Raw genomic sequence first — 24,767 nt, forward strand, 5'->3', positions numbered from 1 at the left:
CTTTCCAGGCCGGCTCCTTTTCTCCATGATCCCCGTCCCGCTGCATAGAATCTTTAAAACTGCGCCAGGAAGGTGTGCGCGGGCACCCGGCGGGAGAGACCCCTCGGGCAGTCCCACGGCGCGGGGTTCCTCGTAGACAGTTATTCTCTAACCCGCGGGGGCCGTAGTCCATCGCGGCCGTTCCTCGGAGGCCCCTCAGGCCACGCGTACACGGCTGCAGCCGAAGAATAAAGTTTGTCTTTGATTCTAGAGACGGGTCCGCCGTCGAGATTGTGGGTCTGAGCAAGTCCGCCGTCCGATGGCTGCTGGACTTGTCCCAAAAGAACATCTTCCCCTACCGCGAAGTCACGGTGGAAAGACACGGTGAGCTGCTCCGGTGCTCACGGGGAGCGCGGGCGTGCTTCCGAGCGCGTGTTCTCGCCCGCGCCGGCACCCGCGGGCTCCGGGCACTTGCATCAGGGAGCCCTTGCGGCTAAGGGGAGAGAAACCGCTCGTTTACGAACAAACCTGGCTGCTCGCCACGTTCTCACGTCAACTTTGAGCTGAGAGGTGAAAAGCGGCGTCACCGCTGCCTCCCCCCCTCCCGGGCCCCGGGTGGCTGTGAGCAAGTCGTGGTTCTCCGAACAATTACGAAAACGTCACGTCTCCTTCTCCAGCCCTGCTCTGTCCCCTGGGAATCTAACTAAATTACCCACGTTAAAAAACTGAAAAGAGAGAGGTAACATGAACTGTGACAGTAAATTTCATTCGCTCCGTCAACGCCAAGGACTGTTTTGACGTGTGACCGGTGTGATCCCCGCGACCTGTTTTACAGTCCCGGGGGGGGGTGACTGCGCCTGGAAACCCAGCGGCTGCTCTGCCCTCCGACAGGCCTCAGCCCGGCCCCTTGTCAAGTGCTCAGTGAAGGTAACTCCTCCTAGCACAGGGGTGCCCCGCCCGGCTGGCGCGGCCGGTTGGCTGAGGATCCTCGGGCACGGAAAGGGCTCTGGTTCCATCCCCGTCGGGGCCCAGGCCCCAGGAGAGGGTGTGCAGGGCGCAGCCAGTTGATTTTCTCTCTCACGTCTGTGTTTCTCTCTCTCCCTCTCCCTCTCTCTCTAAAAATCAATAAAAAATAATTTTTTTTTTTTTTTTTTTAAAAAAGGAAGAGTGATCTAAACAAAAGCAAATCAGGGAACATTTGCCGGAGTCTAATTCTTTCTTGGTGATGTCATGAAAGATCATTTTTAATTCCTGGCTAGTGCCCTTCAGCAGACCCTGGGGCTTTCAGAAAGTGGATAACTTATTGCCTGACTATCACTCCCCGGCTGTAGCTAAGTGCCCGGGTTCCTCTGGAGGCCGCAGGCCACCGAGCCCCTTTCTCCTGTTTCAGGAAAGGTCGTGAAAGTCTCCTACGAGGAGTGGAACAGGAAAATACAGGACAACTTTGAGAAGCTGTTTTACGTGTCCGAAGACCCGTCGGACGTGAGCGAGAAGAACCCCAGCCTGGTGCACAAGCGGGGCGTGTACAAGGACAGCTTCGGGGCGTCCAGCCCGTGGTGCGACTACCAGCTCCGGCCCAACTTCACCATCGCCATGGTCGTGGTGAGGGTTTGCCTCTTACCCTCGGTCACGGGCTGTTGGAGGGCACGTCCTTCTGTGGTTTACCCCGGCCCCAGAAGGAAGCGACTGTAAGCCTAAGGGTGAATCAGAGCCCAGCCAGCGTGGCTCAGCGGTTGGCCGCTGACCTTCGAACCCGGAGGTCAGGGTTCAGTTCCCGCCAGGGCCCAGGCCGGGGTTTCGGGCTCGATCCCCAGCGGGGGGCGCGGGGGCAGCCGATCGATGGCTCTCATCACTGATGTTTCTGTCTCGCCCTCTCCCTTCCTCTCTCTGAAATCAATAAAAACATATTTAAAACACAATAATAATTATAAAAAAATAAAATAGCTTTCCTGCTTTTCCCAGTTCATAACTGGCTTATGTTCCACCACGAGTGGAAGCTAATTCTTCAGCGATCTCAAAGATTTTGCACATTTGTTTTTGACACCCCGCAGGCCCCTGAGCTCTTCACTGCAGAAAAGGCTTGGAAAGCTTTGGAGATGGCGGAAAAAAAATTGCTTGGTCCCCTTGGCATGAAAACTTTGGATCCGGAGTAAGTTACAATATGAGTATTTAGACTGTAGTTCGTATTCTGTTTAGTGTATAATTATATTTCATCGTGGCACGAACACCTGGATCCAGATGAAGCTGGAGCGTAAGTTCTCAGGAGTCGTCGGCGCCGTGTTACGTTCACCGCAGTTGTTTTGCTGGCAAATAAAACCTCTAACATCGCATTCAAACTGAGCTTTTAAAAATACCGTCTGTGTCTTCGATAAACATCAGTGTTGAAAGTGCCTTTGCTTGTCCTAAGTTCAGACACCAGTAAAAGAGTTTTTAAGTTTATAAAACTAAAACATGTCATGAATATTTGCTGACGCCCCTTTTTTCTGATTCATTTGCTGTAACCAGTACTCGTGTCAGGGCGACTCCTTGAAGGCAAGAGACCCGCCGAGTGCTTTATATTTCGTGTGTTCGCCGGTATTTGTCAGTCTTCCCCTAACAGATTATTCACGTGCTCTGGACTCAGGATTTACTGGTTTAAGGTTCAATGGATGATGCTCTTCTATAGATTGAGAGAAAAAATAATACGATCATTTGTCCGACCTTTGCTATTGAAAATATTTCCCAGTGCTGCCTGTGTGAGGCTGGCCTCCTTTTGACCTGAGGCTCGTTTGTTTTCCAGCGACATGGTTTACTGCGGAGTTTACGACAACGCCTTAGACAACGACAACTACAACCTCGCCAAGGGCTTCAATTACCACCAAGGGCCTGTAAGAATTTCACCTCTTTTCTGCGTTTTCAGGTTTTCTTCAAATAACGTTGGACACTCACAACTCTCTCTTCTCTTTATGATTAAATCACCTTTTCTAGGAGTGGCTGTGGCCCGTTGGGTATTTCCTTCGTGCAAAATTACACTTTTCCAAGTTGATGGGGCCAGAGGCCCACGCGAAGACCATATGTCTGGTTAAAAATGTCCTTTCTCGGCATTACGTTCATCTTGAGCGGTGAGTCATTCCAGGCGCGCAGCTCCCGTGACTAGCGTAGGGCCAGCTAGGTGGGTGACATTTCCTTGGAACAACGCTGTATTCTGATCGCAAGATCACAACAAATTATTACCTCCTATAAACCTCTGTAAGTAGGAATGCCAGTGCTGCCTGTCTCGTAGGGTTTCTATGAGCATTAAAATGAGATAATGTGTATAACGCAGTTAGCGTAAGAACGTAATAAACGCACAGTAAATACCAACTGTATCCTTCAGCAGAACGAGACAGTAGAATAGAAATCCCTGTTGCTTTAATTGCCACTCTTCCCCTAATCATAACTGTGTCTCTTCATTGTTTCATGTTAGTTTTACAATTTTGTCAAGATCAAACTTCACATGCATAAGTGACTATAACTCGAGTGTCATAAACTTGCTCCGAAAGGGGTAACGTTGGGCCCGAGATACTCGCCTCCCGTCTATATAGCGCTTGGGACGGTGGCTTCTCCTAGGTGTTTAATACCTACAGGGATTCCGGGGCATTTGAAAGTCTTAAAGCCCAAAGACTGAATATCAGGAATAGCGTCAGCCCGGACTCTTTACACGCACGTCTGTAGGACGTCCTGTTTCCTAGCAAACGACTGCGGACGATTGTTTTCTATAAAAGGGCACGGTCACCCGGTCTCTTGCCTGTGTTGTTAATCCAGCAAGAACATGTGTTCGATTACGTCTCATAAAACGTCGTCTCTCTTTAAGATCCCCGTGGAAAGGACTCCCGGAGCTGACCAACGAGAACGGCCAGCACTGCCCCTTCAGCTGCGAGACCCAGGCCTGGTCCATCGCGACCGTGCTCGAGACGCTCTATGACCTGTAGCCGCCTGGGCGGGGCTTGTCAGGCTGTCACCCGGGAGCTGTGGGATGGCGGGACACAAGGTCACTGCTTTAGACGCACCCGCGGGGGTCACGTTGAAAGTCTCGCTCATATAATATTGATGCTCAATTAGGAAAGGGCTGTAAAAGCGTCAGTTTTTCTTTCTTTTTATTTTAATGTACAGAGGTAGCTTTTGAGTCAGAGAGAAAATCATCATTGCCAGTGGAATGTTTTTCTTTCTACTTCAGTAAGTGGTCTTCGGATGCCTACAAAGAATGAGCTTGAAATCCCGAGTTTGGATAAAGAGAAATCATGTAAAAGTCTACTTGTACATAAGTGAAAATGAAATATGAGAATGTGGTGATGAAAAAACGGAGAAGTATTTTTAAATCGTGGGATGTATTTTCTGCAGTGACAGGAGGTACCGAACAGGCCTCACCTCCGCTGGCTGTTCCCGCGCCTCCCCCCGCGTCCCAGCCGCTGTGCAGTGGGTGCTGAGCCGTGGAGGTGTCTGCCTGCAGCGCACCTTCCTACGGGGCACACAGGGGCACGTGGGCTTTTATTTTTTCACTGATACATTGATGTGTTTTATCATAATAAATACCAACGGTATATTGAAGATAATGTACTTGTGCTAATGACGCATAGGGTGTATTAAAAAACACAAAGCATTAAGGAATTTATTTCCTAAAAACAGTTTCATAAAGTTAGTCTCGAGTTTCAGTTTCCTACTATGAGATGGTTTACATTTTTAAAATGCAAAATGTTGGGCATATTTATGAGAACTTTAAAGAAGAAATGCTATATTAATTTTCTAAAACTTAATAACTTTTTAGTTTGTGTGTGAGTGTTGATAGGTCATAGTAGATTCTGGTTTCCTATGAACCATAACCTACCATTGACAGGTGTGGCACTGAGAATAATCTTAATACAACAAAAATAGAGATATAAATTCAGTAGTTATCTTTAATTCAGTAAAATCACTTGAAGAGTTTTTCATATTACTTTAAGATACCTTAAGTCTGAAAAAGTCATGAAAGAAAACAGGTTTTTTAAACATTTATGTGATCTGATGTTTTTGAATAGTACTTGTTTTCTAGGTGGATTTTAATTTCTTTTTTTTTTTTTCTTTTTTTTTACCACTTTACTGTTTTTGTCTGAAGAAAACAGTTAACATAGATTGTAATACTTATAGTTGCAAGCAAATAGTTGCGAAAGTCCTCTCATTACTGTATAATATTATTCAGCGGTACATAGAGTATCGGGATAGTAACACTTCCTCAGTTAGAGGTCACACAGCCGACCCCCTCAGGTATGACCAAGAGGCAAAAATAAGAAAAACATGTAAATTAAAAGTTCTGGGCAGTAAAAACATGTGAATGCTTCCGATGTCAGCCCCCCACGTGCGGCAGGGCTCCCCGGCTCCCCAGCCCAAAGCCGGGTGGTCCCTGCGCACCTGAGGCCGGGTAGGCCCTGCGCACCTGGGGCCGGGTGGTCCCTGTGCACCTGAGGCCGGGTGGTCCCTGTGCACCTGAGGCCGGGTGGTCCCTGTGCACCTGAGGCCGGGTGGTCCCTGCGCACCTGAGGCCAGCTGTGATGATCAGCTGGCTGTCGTCTGCAAGCGCCTTGGTTCCCAAGGTTTCCTTCCTCCTTGGCGCTCAGAGCGCACCTTTCTCTAACCTGCGGTGGGAGGAACGACCCTCCCGAGGGGGGAGAGGGGCAGTGGGCTCAGGGCTCTTCCCCTCCTTTAGCTTCCACAGCACAGGTGGGAGAAAAGTAACGAAACCAGCGCGTTTGCCAAAAGCAAGAAGTACCGGCTGGCAGGTAAATGTGACAAATAATAGGTTAGTTACGTAGTTCATAATAAATAATGAGTTGGCCATGATTAAAACATGGCCATGTTGGGTTCTCTAGTAGGGCAAATACTCACCTTGGTAAAATTTAAGACATCATGTTCTTGCGCCAGAAAATTAAGCGGGTGTATCTCTAGTACGGAATATTAATGGAAGAAACTCGTAATCTGCACGGTCCACGTAACGTTTCAGAAGGCACGGCCCCATCACCTCATCCAAGGCAATGAAGTAACAGTGTCAGACTTTGGACGGACGGGTGTCACTCGGCTGAGAGACACTGGCACAGACGCTTCGCTCCTGACCGATGCTGGGCGAGGTGCCCGGGTTCCAGCCGGTCGGTCTCGCTCTTTAACATGAGAAGTGTGTGCGCGTGTAACCAGGACGCTGTGATGACTTACCAAGACGCAGGTCCCTGAGGAACCCTGAGACCTGTCCTCCCTCTGGGCCGCGTAACCCGTGAACTGTAACCCATTTCTGACGCGTCTTCACCTGTTCCACCTGGTAGGCAAGTGCCGTTTTTGTGTCTGTGCCAAGAAAATAAACATCTTTTCTAAAGGTCTATTTTTTTCTGCCTTTCCATTATTTACCACTGAACTGATTTGCTGCTGCTGACCACGACTACGTAGTTAAGGCTCGTATTTGGGGCCCTTACCTTTTTGGAAGATGTGGGGGCACAGAGAGAAGGAAGAATTTTAGGCTGTTTGGTAATTTATTTAATTAGCCTTGTTGACATTCGGAACAAAATAAACTTTTGATGTATAAATAGATCTGTTGGCAACTCTACCCTCCTCTGGTATTTCTCAAAACCTGGTTCAGGGCTGATACACTGGTCTTGGTCATCAGGAACCCAGGCCAGCATCTAGTGACAAAGAATATCCTGTAACTTTCCAGGCAATGTCGACTCATTGCCTCCTAGACTCTGTGAGCAGAGATGTTCGATAATCTAGTCGCTTGTGGCGGCAAATTTTATTCCTTGGTTAAAATGAGACCAAATTGTGTAATTCATCACTCTATGTTTACACTTTAAAAATTCATATGTTATACTCACATTAAATTTTAAAGAAGCAAAGTAGCTATTATTGACATCCATAATAAGGCAAGATAGAATTCTGTGCAGACTTTTGTGGGTTTTTTTGGTTTAATTCTATTTTGGTTTTTCTCGTCATTGGACGAAGGGGGAAAAAGTATATTTCAGCAAACAAATAAGTGAGGTGGTTTGGAATAAATACTGAGAGTATGATTGTTAAACAGACTTAGTCCTTCCTTGTTTCTGTGTCTTTAGAAAACACGCTTTTCTTTAAAAAAAAAGTAACTTCAAAGCACTAACTCTACGACCTGGAGAAACTTTCTATTAAGCGAAACTGAGGCTCATTAGACCTGCTGGAATCCCGCGCTGCTTCCTCAGAAACGACTGTGGGGCTCCCCACAGAGGGTCTTCATTTCTGTGCGTTTCCCATAATGTTCATTATTTAACTTTCAAGTTATTGCAGGTGACAGTTTTATCAAATATTCCGGTAGAACAGAGATGATCATTTTTCCAGCTTGCTTTACCCTAAACTAATGCCACAAAAGTCAGGTTTTTGTTAAAACACACCCCATCTCTGGCCATCAGTTTCTGTATTCGTCAACATATGCTGGGTTTTGTGAAAATCTTAACGACATACAGCAACAAAGTTTATTCCGTCTATGCTGTCTGCCTACTGCGGGGTGCTGGGGCCTCCACTCCGCATCTCCTCCCTCTAGGATACAGGCCGATAGAGCAGGCACCAGGCTCGAAAGCAGAGAGAGTTGCAGAGGGTCACAAGTTGGCAATTCAGTGCTATGGCCCTGAATGACGCACACAATCTTACAGCCGGTCGTGTGGTCCCACTCAACCAAGAAGGGCAACCTACCCTGTGCTCCGCAGGCAGAGAGCGGGAAATACTTGGTAAACAGCAGAATCCAACTGCCTATGAAATGTATAATGCAATGCACTCCAGCACCAGTGCACAGAGACCCTGCCACTAGAATCGCAACCTGCCGTCGCCTGTTCCCAGACGTAAGAGGCCCCTGACCAGCTCTAACAGCACAAGTACATGCTACGTGCCTTTCTCCTAGTCGCCCACAAAGGCAGCTGTGGGGACTTGGTCAGGTCACCGTACCAGGTAAAGGGGAATGTCCAAAACCCATTTACAATTTACCTTGACTCTGAGATAAAAAGCAATTCCTGGATGCCCAGCCCACCAAGCGAGGACGGCGCTCTGAGCAGAACCGGCGAGCTCCACGGGGCAGCAATCCTCCAGGGCAGTTCCCCTGGTTCTGAAGGTGTAGAGAGAGCAGATGGCCCACTCCTGTGAAACCACCCCGGACTCAAAGACTAAGCAAGTGCATTTAGTAGGAAAAGCCTCATAGAAATCCCTCCTGACCGATGGATGAAATGAAAAGTTCATTTCAAACCAGTGAGGCGAATGCTCTGTAGAGTATTAAACTCCACGGGCCTCTCTCCAAGCAAAAGGATCACTTGGCTGACTGCTGTTGATGACATGGACGTCACCTCCGAGAAGTCCTATTAAATGGACAAGTACATAATCTTTGTTTGCCCGGAATAACTAACAACGTGCCAGATTCGACAAATTAATTTGGCAGCTTGAAGGAACCAACTGGTTTTTCTCCTTCAAGAGCTGAGATTTCAAGTCAATAGTTTCAAGAACCTAATTGTATAGGAACAAAGCGTGAGTGACACGTGGAAACCTGAAGTTAATTCTCTGAACACTGACTTTTATATTTTCACTGTTTTCAAGAGAGACCTTTTCAAAAATATCGCCATAGTCCCCACTGTTTTTTTTTCTTACTGAGTTTTGTTTTTTTTTTTAACCAGAGTGTATTGATTTTTAAAGAGAGGAAGGGAGAGAAGAGAGAAACATCTATGTGAGAGCCTAAGCTCAACCGGCTGCCTCCTGCGCGCCCCTTGTTGGGGATGGAGCCCGAAACCAGGGCCTGTGCCCTGACCAGGAATCAAACCGGGGACAGTTTTGGTGGACAGAGTGATGCCCAACCCACCAGCCACACAGGCCGGGGCCTTACTGGGTCTTAGGCCATCCAAGTCCCTAACCCACCTGCCCGAGGACACTGACCAGGACCTGTGACCTCGTGCATGACGCTGGCGGTGCCGACCGCTCCAGTGAGACTGGGTCTTAACCTCCCCAGGGTGCCCCTGGGAGCCTGTTACTGTGCAGTGTTGTGACAATGCAATATTGTTACAATGCAACGTTGTTACAATGCAACGTTATTACAATGCAACGTTGTTACAATGCAACGTTTTACAATGCAACGTTGTTACAATGCCACGTTGTTACAATGCCACGTTGTTACAATGCGCTCGTGCTGCCAGCAGGGCCGCCGGGTTCTACGGCTGAATTCGGGCCGCCCAGCTCCGGCGCGTTCCTGACGAGCACTCGCTAGTGTGAGGCCCCCGGTGCTGCACCAACGTCCCTGCGCCCCCAGGTCAGGTTCACGGGGGCCCCAATGTTGCCGGGGACCCTTCGCAGCTGCCGCTGGCCCGCGGCGTCCTGTCCGGCTCTGGCCGCCCTCGGTTTGTTCCTGTTTGTCTTCCTGGCGCCGGCGTTTTCCCTCCGAGACCAGTTTCACGCGGGGGCAGAGCCGGCCTGTGCCGGCCCCAGGTCGCCGCCTCCCCTCCGGGGCCACGTGCTTTCGCCGGCGCCTCTCGCCCTCGGCCCGGTTCGCCGCCTGGGCTCCGGGCTCCGGGCCGCGCTCCGTCCGGCTCCGCAGGTGCTGCTCCCGGGGCCGCCGCAGGGCCAGGGGGAGCCCGCGGACGCCCCGCACGGAGGGGCCCGGGGCCGGGCTCGGGGCCGAGCGGGCGGCGCGCTCCCGGCGGACCCGCCTCCCCGGCAGACTTTGCCCCCGGACCCGCCTCCCTCCCGCGGAGCACAGCCGGCGGGCGGCGGGGACGCGAGCAGCGGGGCCTCCGCCCAGCACAGCCGGCGGGCGGCTGGGAGGCAGCCGGCGGGCGGCGGGCCGCACGGAGCCGGAACGGCGGGGCGCGGGCCGCGGCGGAAGCCGGAGCGTCTGGGGGGCGGGACCGCGGGACCCGGAAGCGCCGGCCGCTCCGCGCTGGCGGCGGCGGGGGCAGCGGGCGACGCCGCGCGGCGGGGGCAGCGGGGGACCCGGCGGGCAGGGCGGCCCCGGGCGCCCGGCGGAGCGGAGCCGCCGCCCCCCGAGCGCGCGGCCGGCGGAGCTGCGGGGCAGGTGAGCGGCGCGGGCGGCTGGAGACGCGGGGCGGGGCGGGAGCCGGACGGCGCGGGGACCGGAGCCCGAGCGCGGCCGGGACGGGGGCGCGAGAGACGGGCCGTCGCTCCCGGAGGACGTGCGGAATGTGCCGGGCGGGGGGGGAAGGGAGCCCGCGGGCAGGGGCGTGGCGGCCGCCGGAGACCGTTGGGGAGCCCGGGGCGGGCGCAGCGGGGCGCAGGGCGGGCCGGGCGGGGGCGTTCCCGGTGACCCCCTGACCCCCGCGACTCCTGGTGGCCCCACCCACCGCCCCGGCTCCGCGCCGGGAGCCGCCGGGACTGCAGGACATGGTGAGGCTGGGCGCAGGCCAGTGGGACCCGGCCAGGTGGGACCCCCGCCAGGTGGGACCCCCCCCCGCCAGGTGGGACCCCGGCCAGGTGGGACCCCTGCCAGGTGGGACCCCCCCCCGCCAGGTGGGACCCCGGCCAGGTGGGACCCCGGCCAGGTGGGACCCCCCCCTCGCCAGGTCGGACCCTGCCAGGTGGGACCCGGCCAGGTGGGATCCCCTCCAGGTGGGACCCCCCCCCCCGCCAGGTGGGACCCCCCCCCCCCCGCCAGGTGGGACCCCAGCCAGATGGGGGCTGCGGGCTGGGGAGCGGGGTGTGAAGCGGCTCAGCCTCGGGCTGCAGCTGAAGCGCCCTCCAGAAGGTCGGTTCCAGGACGAAACAAGGGTCTTAAACACAGTAACGGGCCCTGCTTCGCAAACGCGTTTCCTTCCTTCAGAGGAGGAGACTGTGTTCTGTTCCGAGCAGTGTTTGAAAGTGGAATCAGAGTTAAGTTTTTCGTTTCTGGATTCAACCTTCAACTTTGGTAAAGATGAAATTTGGTGCAGTTTCTCTCTTGGTGCCCTAACTTCCCTTCGCCGGTAAGCTCGGGTTGTTTCCTTTCAAGGGAATGGCTTCCAGATTCCCATTTCTGGCCCTGACTTTCCTCCGAGCTGTGGTTTCACCTCTTGGAGTCTTGGTGGTTCTTCTTGGGCGACTCCCGTTTAGTTCTCCCACGTCCCACTCCCACCGCCTCTGCGCTGGGCCTGGCTCTTCTGTCGTCTTACCCGCTCAGGAGCAGTGGATGCAAACCAGACTCGCCGCCCTCCGCCTGTCCCCTTGCGGTCACCCCACCTCCAGTTGCTTCTTGAAGCCAGAGGTCTTGTGCATTATTTGGCCACTCTTTCCTCAGAATGCTCAGTGACTGCTGGCTGTGGGGTAAACTCAGATTAGTAAGGGTGGCATTCGAAGCCCTTCAAAATTAGGAGCTGTCCATGGCTCCAGTAAGATCAGTAAGTCCTTTCTTTTTTGTTTTTGAGCTATTTTATCTCACATAGCCTAATTTTTAGCCGCACTGGACTAGTCACTTTGGAATGTAATTTCTGATCATGCTGTCCGCCTGCCCGCCCGCCTTGGTCTTTGCTCACAGCCTTTCTTCCGACAGGAAGGCCTTCCTCACCACCTTGCAGAAATTCTTATTCTTTAGTGCCTGTACGCCACCTCCTTGGGCGGCGTTCTGAAGTCTACCATTAGTTCAAGACATTCTTTTCCTCTTGTGTGTTGGGCTTTATAAATCTTATACTTGTTAAATTTGCATTGTACTGTGGCTGTTTGAGAAATTTATCCCTATTCGAATGTAAGCCCTTTTTAAAAGAAGCGATTGTCTTTTAAATTTCTTCAGCACTTTAGTCCCTGAGCACAGTATTAGAGATATATTAGGCTCAATAAATAATTGCTACATTACAATTAAATGAAGCAGGCAAGCTCTTGTAGTGCTTCTGGAGGCCAGGAGAACTCCGTGTTGCAGTGCAACCTGATTTCAGACTTTTGTTAATCACCTATTTGAAAGTGCTTTTCTAGTCTATGTTTTAGTACTTCATTTGATCCTAGTCATAAATTTTTGAGGTAATACGATTATTCTTACCCCTTTAGGGGAGGGAAAATAATTCTCTCTCTACTCTCTGAGTTACTAGCTGAGATCCCCTATAATAAAAGGCAGATTAGCAAGAGAAAAACAGAAGTTTGTAAACAAGTATACTTAAGATCAATATGAATTGGTAGCTTAATGATAGATTTCAACCCTTTAAAAAGCACGTATATCCTAAGTCTTCTGTCCCAGTTCTGGAGTCCAGAGACTCACATTAACATCTCGGGGCTGACATCACAGTGTCCACGAGGCCTCGCTTCCTCTGGAGGCTCCAGGGGAGAATCCACTTCTCTCCTCTTCCAGCCTCGGGTGCTCCCGGCACTCAGTCGTGGCTGCGTCACTGCCGTCTTCAAGGCCAGCGTCCGCAACATCTCTGCTCCCTCTTCACAGTTCCCTCTCCGCTTGTGTATCTGTATTTTCCTCTTGTGTCTCTTACAGGGACACTTGTGTTGGCATTTAGAGCTCACTTGGCTCACTCATGATAATCTTCCCGTCTCAAGATCCTTAATTTCATCTGCAGAGTCCCCTTTTCCAAAAAAGGTAGCATTTGTAGGTTTCAGGGAATAAGACCTGATACTATGGATAATGCTGAAGCTTATGTATTTAATATCTGGTTGTCCACTAGGATATAGAGGTTGTACAGACACAGAGAATATAGGGCCCTGAGACCTTGTGAAGCTGTAAACTGTTTCCCTTTTATTTCAGCCACCACTGGATCAGACCCTGGATTTGGTTTTCAGGATTGTTGATTTTGCAGCTTCAAGGAGATGTTTGTCTTAGGGCAGTCACAGAAGGGTTCCAGCTCCTTACTTGGACCTGGGGCTGTCAATTTGGGCCTCAAGTTCATTTTTTTCTCTACCAAGTTTTCTGCCTGACTTAGAAGCAACCAGTGAACACCATTATATGCCCATTTCCAATGAAATGTGGCAGCGACTTGCTCAATCTCGATTTCAGGTGACAATTTAAGGGTTATTTCCCCTGGTGTGATGAACTACCTGTGTCTCCTTTGCCACTGGTAGTAGGTCATTGCCGTCTTTATATCTCGTTGGATCAGAAAGCCAATTCCAGATTCCTGTCATTATGGTCCTGGAACCTCATTTGGTACCAGCTGTATCCGTCAGGGTTCAACAGAGAAACAGAACCCTTCACTTTATGGAATAAGGGCTTTATAACAGGAATAGGACCTTTTACAACTGTGGGAGAAGCCGGGGGTAAAGGTCAGAGAAGAGGGTGTTGAAGTGCAGACTGGCTGTTGGAGAGCAGCCGTAGGAGGTCAAGTCAGCAGTACTGCGATGACCTGCATGGGGCCGGGTGCGCCTGGGACTCTCGGGGATCCCTGAAGTATGTGCGTGTCCAACCACTGCGCTGCACACCTGAAACTAATACAGAATAACACCGAAAGTCAACTGTAATTGAAAAATAAAATTTAAATTAAAAAGCAAAGGAGAGTGTTGCAGGGTTGCTGAGCAGTGACCAAGTGGCCTTCCCGAAAGACTCGTGTGGGTGGACAGGTCAGAGCTTCCAGAGGATCTAGGGAGCAGCCGTGTCCTGCGGCCAGACGGCACCGCGCCCTCGAGCTGGTGGGGGAGTCACGGGAAGCGCCCCCGCCGCTTCCTTTCTGTGTCCCCAGTCGGGTGCGGTGGCACTGCCCGGGCCACCTGCTGCCGCCGGCAGTTAGCGCTGGGAGGGCCGGCCCTGGGCACCCTCCCGAGTCACGGCCCTGGGCACCGCCCCGAGTCACGGCCCGCTCCCCCCGCCTGCGGGTCCTGTGCCTGCTCTCCCCCGGCACCTCCCTGAAGGGGTTTGGGGGGTGTGTGAGTGCAGCTGAGTGCCCCGGCTCCCTGTGGCGTTTTCCCGTGGCCCCGCCGTCCGCGCCCGGCTCTTCCTGCAGTTGCCGGGGCGGCGTGTCTCCCACGCGGGGGGATGAGCCCGGGAGGGAGTGGATTCTGCCTGGTTCCTCGCTGTGCTGGTCCCCCCGCGCCGACCCGCAGGACGTGCCTATGAGGTGCTGACGGCCGGTCGCGTGACACGTTCGCTGGTCACCTCTCAGGCCCCGGCCTTTGCTGGCGGCGAGTGCCCCGGACGCCTCCGGCTCTTTGGGGAGCACGGGGAGTCCTGGCCTGGCTGCGCCTGGCAGGGAGCGGCGCCGAGGGCGCAGGCGGGGCCGGGCCGCCGGCGGGCTCTGTCTCCCCATCATCGCCTTGACGGAGAGGGCAGCAATACCGACGCTTTTTAATCTAAAACTTAAAATGTTTACAAGTTATATATTTATGTAGTTGAAGAAATATTTATTTTACCTGAATGTGGTGATGGAAATTGTGCAGACTGTATGTTTATTTTACCTGAATGTGGTGATGGAAATTTCTACCAGGGTAAAAATTAACTCTCAGAAAGCTGCGATTATCTTATATAAAGAGTCACCTGACGCCTTCAGGAAGCAAGGGAAGGGGGAACAATGAAAGGCTGTCTCCTCGGCTGGAACGGGGCGGACCCGGAAAGCTCAGCGCCGGGGGTGATTCTGCAGAACTGCGCTTCAAGTGCTTCAGAGCGAACTAACTTAATGGACGTTACCATCTCTAGCGTAGAAAGAAAATTGAATAGACTGATAGTGTAAATGACCTGACTCATGTTTGTTTCATTTTTATAAAACTGTAAGGTTTGGGGGTTTTCCACAGGGTCGTGGATTTCAGCTGCAGTGTATGCTTGCTGCCTTTTGAGAATGCTGTGCTATAGTTTGAAAAGAAGATGTACAAACGCACAGAAGTAAAGCCACGTGTGATGAACTTTGTCGTTAGGTCGCGTACAGTTAGTTACAGGTTGAGTCTAAAACGATTTCCAGGGCGTGTGTAATCGCTTGTTGTCAGTGGTGTGTGTTTATGGTGCATCTTTAAAATTCGGGTTGTAATTCCAGCGCCTGTGTCAGCTGTTACTGTCGCTGTCCTCTCTTTGTAGTTGAGATTTTTTTCCTGCTTTTTGTATGGTGAATACTCATTTTTGGATTGTATCATGGACATTTTTTATAATATGTTTGTATTGATTTTAGAGAGAGAGGAAGGGAGTAGGATAGAGAGATGGAAACACTGATGAGAGAGAAGCATCAGCATCGCTGCCTCCTGCCCGGCCCTGCTGAGCACGGAGCCTGCGTCCCGGGATGGGCCCCGACCGGGGATCACGCCAGCGCTCTCCTGGTTCGTGGGTCTGTGCTCAGCCACTGGGCCGCACTGGCCAGGCTCTTCCTGGCTTTTAACATATTAGTTTATGTCTTTTCTAATTTTGTTTACTTGTCCTGTTTATTTTGTTTTTCAGGCAGATACAGATAAAACAATGTCTGCCAACCTGAAATATCTTTCCTTGGGAATCTTGGTCTTCCAGACGACCAGTTTGGTTCTAACAATGCGCTATTCCAGGACCTTGAAGGAGGAAGGACCTCGCTATCTGTCTTCCACAGCAGTGGTTGTGGCTGAAATCCTGAAGATAATGGCCTGCATTTTATTAGTCTACAAAGATAGCCGTAGGTATCTAGGTTTTTGTTTTTAAGTCACTGAAATTTATTTGTTTGGTATTATTTATATCTAACATATGTAAATATATGTTGGTAACTACACATTTGAACACTACATTATCTAATGCCCTAGTATTTCAGTATTTTTCATTAAGACAGTTTGGTTTTTTTAAAGATTTTTTAAAATTGATTTTTTTTAGAGAGAGGAGAAGGGAGAGAGAGAAACATTGATGTGAGAGCAAAACATTAATCAGCTGCCTCCTGCACCCCTTCGACCCCCTACTGGGGATCAAGCCTGAGACCTGGGCATGTGCCCTGACCTGGAATCTAACTGGCAACCTTTTCATGCACAAGACGGTGCCCAACCAGCAGAGCCACACTGGCCAGGGCACCAAATAAAAGAATATAAGGATGATGCTATTCTTAACATGCTACCTTATAATATTTAACATTTGAAAAGTTAGCATCATTAAAGGTATAGTTTGTCAAGTGTCTTAACATGTAGCTCAATTTCCTTTGTTTACAGGCGAGGAAACAGGCCTTGGGAGAGGGTACGCAGCTCAGTCAGAGCTACTTAATGACCGCGTTGGCCCTTTTCATGTTTTCCTAGAATGTAGCCTGAGAGCCCTGAATCGGACACTACGTGATGAAATCCTCAATAAGCCTATGGAGACGGTTAAACTCGCTATTCCATCAGGGATATATACTCTTCAGAATAACCTGCTCTACGTGGCGCTGTCAAATCTAGACGCGGCTACCTACCAGGTACTGAAACTACATGTCCAGTCCTTTTAAGAAACAGACCCACAGCCTGGCCAGACATGGCTCAGCGGTTGAGCGTCGACATAGGATCCAGGTGATCGGGGTTCGATTCCTGGTCAGGGCACAGGCCCAGGTTGCGGGCTTGATCCCCAGTCGGGGGCGTGCAGGAGGCAGCCGATCCATGACTCTCATCATTGATGTTTCTCTCTCTCTCTCCCTCTCCCTTCCTCTCTCTGAAATCAATAAAGATATATTAAAAAAAAAAAAGAAAAGAAAAGAAACAGACCCACAGCCATGAGTAATAGTCGCTGTTTTCTTTTCCAGGTCACCTATCAGTTGAAAATTCTTACGACGGCACTGTTTTCTGTGTCTATGCTTAGTAAAAAATTAGGTGTGTACCAGTGGCTCTCCCTGGTGATTCTGATGACTGGAGTGGCTTTTGTACAGGTAACTATTCAAGATAAGTATACCTCTCACTGCATTACAGGCTCAAAACCTTGTGTACTGTGGTGGACAATATGGTTCTATTGTCTGCTGAAGCAAATACATGCTTATTCTCACAACTGAGATATTTTTTGAGGGCTTCCTTTGAGCAAGATACTATACTGGGACTGTAACTGATGCTAAGAGGTGTGTAAAGATCAAATTGTCTGACATGAAGAAATGAACCATTTAGTCACCACTGTGATCTGCCTAAAACCAAGTCCAGTCCCATCTATTTCCTGCCATTCAGAGCCTCTCATCACTGTCCCGAGAGTATAGTACGTATACAGGGTGTCCCCCAAATGTATATACACTGAATAATTATAAAGTAGTGTTGATGAAAATAATTTCATTTTCAAAATTGAGCTATCAGCTGTTAAAGTGTGTATACATTTTGGGGGACACCATGTATATCCTGAATAAATATTTTAAATGAGTATTAGAAAAATATAACGGGCATATCAAGCCCTTATTTTCATAGATATTGCTTAGAATAGTCTGAAATAGGTATCACCTTTTAAAAAGAGATCTTTTAAATTAAAATACCAAGTAATGAATAGTCCTGGTGGAACATGGATTTGACAAACACCGTGAAGTGTTAGCCAAGTAACTGGTGTCGGGAGCGCTGTTGGGCAGGATGCAGCCGAGGTGGCGGGCAGGCCCGAGCAGGGCAGCCCAGGTGGCGGGCAGGCCCGAGCAGGGCAGCCCAGGTGGCGGGCAGGCCCGAGCAGGGCAGCCCAGGTGGCGGGCAGGCCCGAGCAGGGCAGCCCAGGTGGCGGGCAGGCCCGAGCAGGGCAGCCGCCGCCCGCCCCACACTCCCCTCTCTGCGGCCAGGGTGGTTAGAGGCTTCTCCGCGCCCCTCTCTGCGCAGTCAGTCTTCTTTCTCCTGTTGGGGCAGGTTTTGAGATGATTAGTCAGCAGTAATGTTACTGTGGGGGAAATAAAACGCGGCTAAGGCGTCTTTCCAAAGCCCTCCTCTGCGCCCCCGTCCAGCGCTGGCGGCATTTCCGTGCTCGGGCCTGAGCGGGCACTGAGCACGCACCGTGAAGTCCTGCGGGATTAACCTGTGCCGTGTTCCGCTTTGTCAGTGGCCCTCCGATTCTCAGGAGCTGGACTCGAAGGCGCTCTCGGCCGGCTCGCAGTTTGTGGGTCTCATGGCCGTTCTCACCGCGTGCTTTTCAAGTGGCTTTGCTGGCGTTTACTTCGAGAAAATCTTGAAAGAGACCAAGCAGTCGGTGTGGATCAGGAACATTCAGCTGGGTAAGTGTGAGATGTTTTCTAATGTTATTTTTCAGAGTGGTGATGATGTTATATTTATCTAAAAATAGGAAGGCACAAGATGCTTTGAAATACACCCAAAGTGAGCATTTCCCAAGTATTTGAAGGGACAGCAATGTTGTTCTGTAATTTCTGCATTATATTTTGTTAATGCTCGAAGGTTAGTAATCACTGTTCTTTTTCATATTTTCATGGCTTTGTCTTACATTCATAGTACTAAGTATACTTTTGTTAAATTTATATAAATATCCAAGTAGAAAATTTGAAAAGTAGCCAGATTTTATCCAAAAAAAAATATCACCTGGCTGGCGTGGCTCAGTGGTTGAGCGTCCGCCTATGAACCAGGAGGTTGGGGTTCAATTCCCGGTCAGGTCACATGCCCAGGTTGTGGGCTTGATCCCCAGTGGGGGGTGTAGGAGGCAACCGATTAATGACTCTCATCATTGATGTTTCTATTTCCCCCTCCCTCTCCTTTCCTCTCTCTGAAATCAATAAAAACATTAAAAACAAAAAAGTATCAAATTATTTGGAATGCCAATGGACAAATCTCCTTCCAACACATGACATAAACTTTCCATTTTTTAGGTTTCTTTGGGAGTATATTTGGACTGATGGGTGTATACGTTTATGATGGAGAATTGGTATCCAAGAATGGTTTTTTTCAGGGATACAACCGACTGACCTGGATAGTTGTTGCTCTTCAGGTAGAACATTTACTTTTCTATTTAATGCTAATGCACTTTATTTTAATTTAGAGAATCACAGTAGCTTCTGATGTGCTGCTGGGAGGAGAGGTTGTCCTGACCGCCCTCATTGCCTCTGGTTTATTCCGGGAAGTGAAAGTAGCACTGGTCTTGATGCCACCATGAAAACTCGCTTTGAAGAGGGGACGTGAGGGACTCCGTGGCCCTTCAGTTTAACATGAAAATGTAAATGTAAGGAGAGAAGAGTTGAAGCTGAGGGCAGATATAACTTCCGATTTTCTGCACTAGGCCTTATATAGGAAGTCAGCGGTCAGCCCACTCAGGCTCAGGAAGCAGCTCCAGAGATTTAATCTGTGACAGCTTTCAGCCCAGGCTGATCTGTCTTTAAGATGAGAGAAAAGCAGACAGGATGAGTGAAAATTCAGAGAAAATTTGCAGTAGAGATAGGATAAGTCAGGAGAGGTTATTGATGGCTTTTATCTTACCAAGGAGGGGAGCCCGCTTCCCTTAGGACGTGTCTGAAGACAGTGAAAGGGTTTGGAACCGGTGGTAGGAGGGAGTGAACAGGAGTAGGCGGGCGAGTGAGAACATCGCAGGGGGCGCCGGAGCTCCAGCGTCCACTGCAGTGGGCCGGTGGCCCAATTCATGGCTTTCCCTGCGAAGCTGTCCCTGGAGGCGGCGCAGGGAACGCTGTCGAGGTGGCTGACCCAGACGGGGGAGCTGCCAGGCAGGACTGGCAGGAAAGAACGAGTGTGGTCAGACCCCATTATTTAAGCAGCCACAGTGGCGTTTGAGAGGGACTCGGTGGAAAGCTCTCTCTACTCTGCCGAGAAACGAGGAAGCCCGTGGAGGTAGGAGGCTGTCCAAAGGCTGGTGAAATTACTCTCCTTACCTCATTGCTAGTCAAGAGTAAAAACAGTTCACTAATTGGTGACCAGTGTTCCCACATTTTCTGAACTGTGATGTTTATACTAAATTGGATGGGGCTAGATATTTTATTCATAATATGATCAGACTTCATTGTAACAAACTGCAGGTTATGCTGGTAGTTACTGCATCAGACACCTTTTGAAATAAGAGGCTATTGAGCAAAAGCTAGAAGGTGACTGGTTATGAGGGATGTTTAATGAATATCATTTGCCATAATGGATTAAGTTTATAGGCCAAAAGCTTAAAACTTCATTGAGTAATGACACTGTTCTGAAAAGCAGTTTATGTGTTTGTTTTTAAAAATAATCTTTTAAAACTTCTGCAGGCACTTGGAGGACTTGTAATAGCTGCTGTTATCAAGTATGCAGATAATATTTTAAAAGGATTTGCAACCTCTTTATCTATAATATTATCAACACTGATATCCTATTTTTGGCTACAAGATTTTGTGCCAACCAGGTAATATCTTCTTTTCTTTAAATCTCCAAAAGGATATAGAAAAATAAGGATTTTTCTTAAGATTTGGTTTGAAAAATTCTGTTCTATTACAACTTTTGAAGAATCATGGAAATGTAATAAAAGGTCCATTTAGCTAGCTGTCTTTTAAAAAAAGTTTCAAATTAAATGCACAAAAAAATCTTCCACTGGAAAATTTTTTTATACAAATTTGGCTGGCCAGAAGTTTCCCAATAGATCTGAATGGGGTTTTCCCCCAAAGTAAAAAGTCATATTAAAAAGTTTATTAGTCTTATAAAGTCATAAAATAAGCCATATAATATTTTTAATTTTTTGTAGGTTTCATTTTTTAAAGAATATACATGTCAAAAGTTAAGTCAGTATTCTAGTTTATGTCCAGCTTAAGTTCCAATACCAGTTTAAGTTCATTTCCAGTTTATAGTAAGGGACCATATTTATAGATAAAATAAAGAAGAAACCAAGTTTCCCTGCTTTTAACCTTCCTTTTAAAAAGCATCCTAAAAAATTGCTTATTACTACCTTGGATTTTAAACTGAAATTTACTTTGGTTTGAAAAGAATGTAGATTTCCCTTTATGTTTTAAATAAAGCTGAGACCTGTTCACTGCACTGCAGGGAAGAGGGGTATTAAGATGAACTGCGTTTAAAACGTCTTGCCCTGGGAGACAGGATGGTGGGGCGGATGAGAGGCTGCAGCGGACAGACGTGGCTTTCAGTCGCCTTCCGCTTAGAGTTGTGGGGCTGGACGCAAGTTACCGCAGCTCTGGCACAGATCCTCACGCAGTAAAAAGTGAAAACCAAACGACCGCCTCCTCGCGGGTGGCCGTGGGAACCAGAGCGCACGGCTTTGTCAGCCCCGTCCCGGGACACTTCCCCGGCTAGACTTGCTCTAGTAAAGAAACAGAAGGAATCGTTCCGCTTTTCCTCTGATTTTGTCTTTATTTTTCCTTGTCTGTTTAGTGTCTTTTTTCTTGGAGCCATCCTTGTAATAGCAGCTACTTTCCTATACGGTTACGACCCCAAACCCGCAGGAAATCCCACCAAAGCTTAGAGGAGTGCTCTCGTGGCCATCACGGTGCCCGGGCTCGCGGCGTTCCCCTGGCAGAGGGTTCCGCAGATCCGAGAAGGTGCCGCCCGACTCTCATCACACTGGCCAAGTGGTTGGAAAACACAGACGTTCAAGGATACAGCATGTGTATATGTAACAAAATGCCTGTCGCCTCTAGAAATCCAAACTTGAACGTATCGCCAGGGATTGGAATCGTTGCAGGAAACCTGAATCTGCGTGTAGAGAGTTTGCCTCTCTGGTTGCTGCAGAAATGGCCTGTGCATTCTGCAAGGGCCCACGCAGCACGGGCCAGAGGTCGGTTTCTGCACACAGCTGTTTAATCCTACTTAATGTTTTTATCTTACTCTTTCTGTACAGATACATCAAATCATATGGAATAGCCAGAGTTTGACAATTATAATTATAATTATTATAATTACCTGTAAAGCTGTGAAGAGATAGAAGTATGACCTGAAAAACATTTTCACGTATCTGAGATTTCTATATTTATACAAAAGATTGGTAAACAAAAGATTGCTAAATGTTATTTGTTCAACTACATAAAAATTGATGAAGTAACATTCTGGGTCTGATTTGTCAGAATAAAATCATAGTCACATTTAAGTATCATGTAGAGAAATATACACGCGTATTTCTCCATCTACCTTGTAGGTCTCTTCATGCTCCGAAAGCGTCCAGTGGCTCCGTGCTAGGTGGGACCCGGGGACCCTGACGCTAATGGAGTATGACCATCTTGACTGCGTTTCTTTTCATAAACCACATAAATCTTTAATAGTCCTTCAAGTTAAATTTCTGTGTGTTCCATTAAAGTTTTAATATGTAATTTAAAGGGATTACATACTCATTTAATAATTTAAAATAAAATAATTATTACCTAATATCTCCATTTGGAGAGTGTTGAACTATCAGAGCATGCACTGTACGCAATTAGAATGTTTTTAATGAGTATTTTACTCATTGATCTGTAAACTCTACAACTGTTGACAAAAACAACCACCAAAAAAATAGAACTGGTATCAAGGAGTTGAGACCAAAAGGACTTTTCTTGGGACATTCCAGGTCACCACGACGCCACGTTATTTCAAGTGGCACTGTACCTGTAAATCCAAGGCCGCCCAGCACTTCCCAGGCCTCCCACACCCGCCGTCCCGGGACCCCAGCACACGCTGGGAGGCGGCCAGTTCCCTGTGCCGCTGTGGCTTCCCTTCCGTCTTGACGGCACCGCAGGGCAGGTGCACGTTACCTGCGCTGTTCGGTCAGTCGGTGGGAGACGGCGGCAGAAGTGGGAAGGTGAATGTGGGCAAAAATACTTGCTAAGTTGGAGCGTGGGTGTAATTACTGACTAGACAGAACTACCACTGAATAAAAGAAGTGTTTTACTTTTTTTTTTCATTCATACTTAATATATTTTTTAAAAGTTTCCTGCTCTAATAGTATAAAAACTGTAAAATGTAAATATTTTTATATCATTCTAATGGGTTTCGTTGAACAGAATTTGGCTCAAAAATACTATTTTCCAAACTTGGGTACTTTTTGCTAATTAGGATTGGCTGTTACTTTGTGATACAAACCTTGCCTCTACAGGACACAGGCCTAATTTATTTCATGCAGTTTAAATGTGTTTAAAATGACAAAATACTTTAAATGATTTTGCTGGTGATTCCAAATCGGCACCAAGCAAATTTTCTGGAAGTCTGACTTGTGATTTTCAGTCACCAAGTGAAAATACCTTTTAGAGTGTTTGTTTAATGACTAGCACATTCAAGCATGGTGCTTCTAGCTAACAACATGCAGACTTGCATCTCATTACCTCCTGCGATGTGAAATCTAAGTCCTGCAAGTGCAAGTGCACAGAACTCGAGGCTGAATGTAAAGATTTATGTCCAGACCACAAGAAGTCCTGGTTGCGTAACTATGCATTAATTCCATATGCACTCAAAATTAACTGTTAATTCAGGTTTATTCTGTCTCTATTTTAAACTTCCAAAAATAATACAAGAGCATGATTGCGTATCAGATATGTTAGTTACAATGATGTATTTTCAGGTGTCCAATATAACACAATTTTCAAGATTCCCAACAAAGTTTATAAAATTATAATCAAGAGTTGTGAGAAAGGAGAAAATAGTCTAAAGTGTATTTTCAAAGCAATTTTTTATCATATTTTGCTTTTCTAGTCAGTTTGAAAACATTATTAGAGATTGGGTTGTGCAGTTTATATGTTTTAATTCATAAAGGAATCGTCACCTTTGAGAAGGTGGACCTGTGTTGCAGATCATGTCGTGTACACAGGATGTGCCACTTTCTTGGCTGTGGTATGTGTGGGATGACCTCAAAGGCCTTATGGAATCACCTTTCATAATGACGGCTCTTTGGTCACTTAAATTCTTACACTTTTAAAATTTGCTTATCTCTCGGCTACTTTGTTCATTATAAAAGCATGCTCATTCGTAGGAGAAAAGTGCCAGTTGATGGTTCTATGAAAAATTGAGAACATAGTATTTGGGAATAAAAGTCTGAAATGCCACGTGAAGATGTTTCCACGTAGTAATAGTATCAGTTCTGTAACAAGTGATTCAGAGACGTCATAGGCTATTTTTATGGTGGAAAATGTAGTTTAGAGATGCAGGATTTAAATGTTTACATCAGTTTATATTGAATGTCACAGTTTCATAGGAGGAAGGGTAGTGTGATATTTAAACTAGATTCTAAGGAGACAAACCCAAAAGGAAACTAATTAATGCTGACTGTTCTTAAGAATTGATGCACTTTTCCTGCAAATTATTGAACTTTTAAAATGTCATCATATAGTCATTCAACTGAGTTTCTTTTAAAAACAGGGTTTAGCATTACTCATTTTACTTACACTTTCGTTGTCATAATATTTAATTACACATGGATGCTTTATGTAAGGAAAAGTTTATAGAAGTTATTTATCTCTATTGAAAGTCATTTTAAGAATCTCAAGGATATGTAGCATATTTAAAGTAATTTTAGGACCAAAGGAAAAGCACCTTTATCGAAAGCTGGTCCTGTGTGCCTTGATCCACCCGACCCCGACTTTGTTCCTGGAGGCTATTCCTATAACTCACAGCTCGGGACACTTTGGCAAAATTAGGACATTTTAAGAATAACTATAATTCAGTGTTTTGGTTGTTTTAACATTTGCTCTTTAAGTTCATTAGCTAACAGAATATTAAGATAGGTATACTGTACAAGCCTTAGTGGGTAGAAGGTATTTAAATAACGTGGGGCACCAGTCCTCCATCATTGAGCTTTTCATACTTTAACAATTTTATGTAACTGTCATGTTTTTCGTTTTATTTTTTATTATGAGGTGTAATTTACTGTGATTTAAACAAAATTTTTTAATGATTTGGGTTCTGAATCTGTCTATATGTCTATGTATTTTATTTGTTTAGAAAGATTCTTTTTGGCTTGGGAATGTAATTTGTATATTTAAATTTTTTATGACATAATTCAAAGAAATATATAAACTGGTCTTTTGTCAAATGGCTTTTTAAAATTGATCGATTTCATTGTCATTTTTTGGTATCCAGTTACCTACCTAGATTTATGAAAATTATTT

General features: G+C 47.6%; 3 protein-coding genes across 5 annotated transcripts in view; 2 read left to right on the forward strand and 1 right to left on the reverse strand.

Annotated features, from left to right (window-relative positions):
• Positions 1–6,338, forward strand: part of AGL (amylo-alpha-1,6-glucosidase and 4-alpha-glucanotransferase) — a 30,613-nt gene extending 24,275 nt beyond the window's left edge. For both annotated transcript variants that reach the window (XM_081122194.1, XM_081122193.1), the window contains exons 29-34: positions 251–363; positions 1,370–1,581; positions 2,031–2,128; positions 2,759–2,846; positions 2,947–3,080; positions 3,812–6,338. In XM_081122194.1, the coding sequence (XP_080978320.1) occupies positions 251–363; positions 1,370–1,581; positions 2,031–2,128; positions 2,759–2,846; positions 2,947–3,080; positions 3,812–3,929 (763 nt within the window). In that variant the 3' untranslated portion in view covers positions 3,930–6,338. The remainder of the gene's footprint in view (positions 1–250; positions 364–1,369; positions 1,582–2,030; positions 2,129–2,758; positions 2,847–2,946; positions 3,081–3,811) is intronic.
• Positions 1–24,767, reverse strand: part of LOC308549519 (spindle assembly abnormal protein 6 homolog) — a 126,760-nt gene that overhangs the window by 56,314 nt on the left and 45,679 nt on the right. The gene's annotated exons all lie outside the window — the stretch shown is intronic.
• SLC35A3 (solute carrier family 35 member A3) lies at positions 9,179–24,711 on the forward strand. 2 transcript variants are annotated; one of them, XM_081122223.1, is made up of 8 exons: positions 9,179–9,262; positions 15,281–15,485; positions 16,087–16,241; positions 16,563–16,685; positions 17,810–17,981; positions 18,585–18,703; positions 19,959–20,092; positions 21,070–24,711. In XM_081122223.1, exons 2-8 carry the CDS (start codon positions 15,299–15,301, stop codon positions 21,158–21,160), a joined length of 981 nt encoding a protein of 326 aa, XP_080978349.1. In that variant the 5' UTR covers positions 9,179–9,262; positions 15,281–15,298; the 3' UTR covers positions 21,161–24,711. The 2 variants fall into 2 exon arrangements, with proteins under 2 accessions (XP_080978349.1, XP_080978350.1); XM_081122224.1 differs by lacking the exon at positions 9,179–9,262 and adding an exon at positions 9,905–10,024.

Source organism: Miniopterus schreibersii, assembly GCF_964146895.1.
Source record: "Miniopterus schreibersii genome assembly, chromosome: 19".
In the NCBI taxonomy this organism is placed as follows: Eukaryota; Metazoa; Chordata; class Mammalia; order Chiroptera; family Miniopteridae; genus Miniopterus; species Miniopterus schreibersii.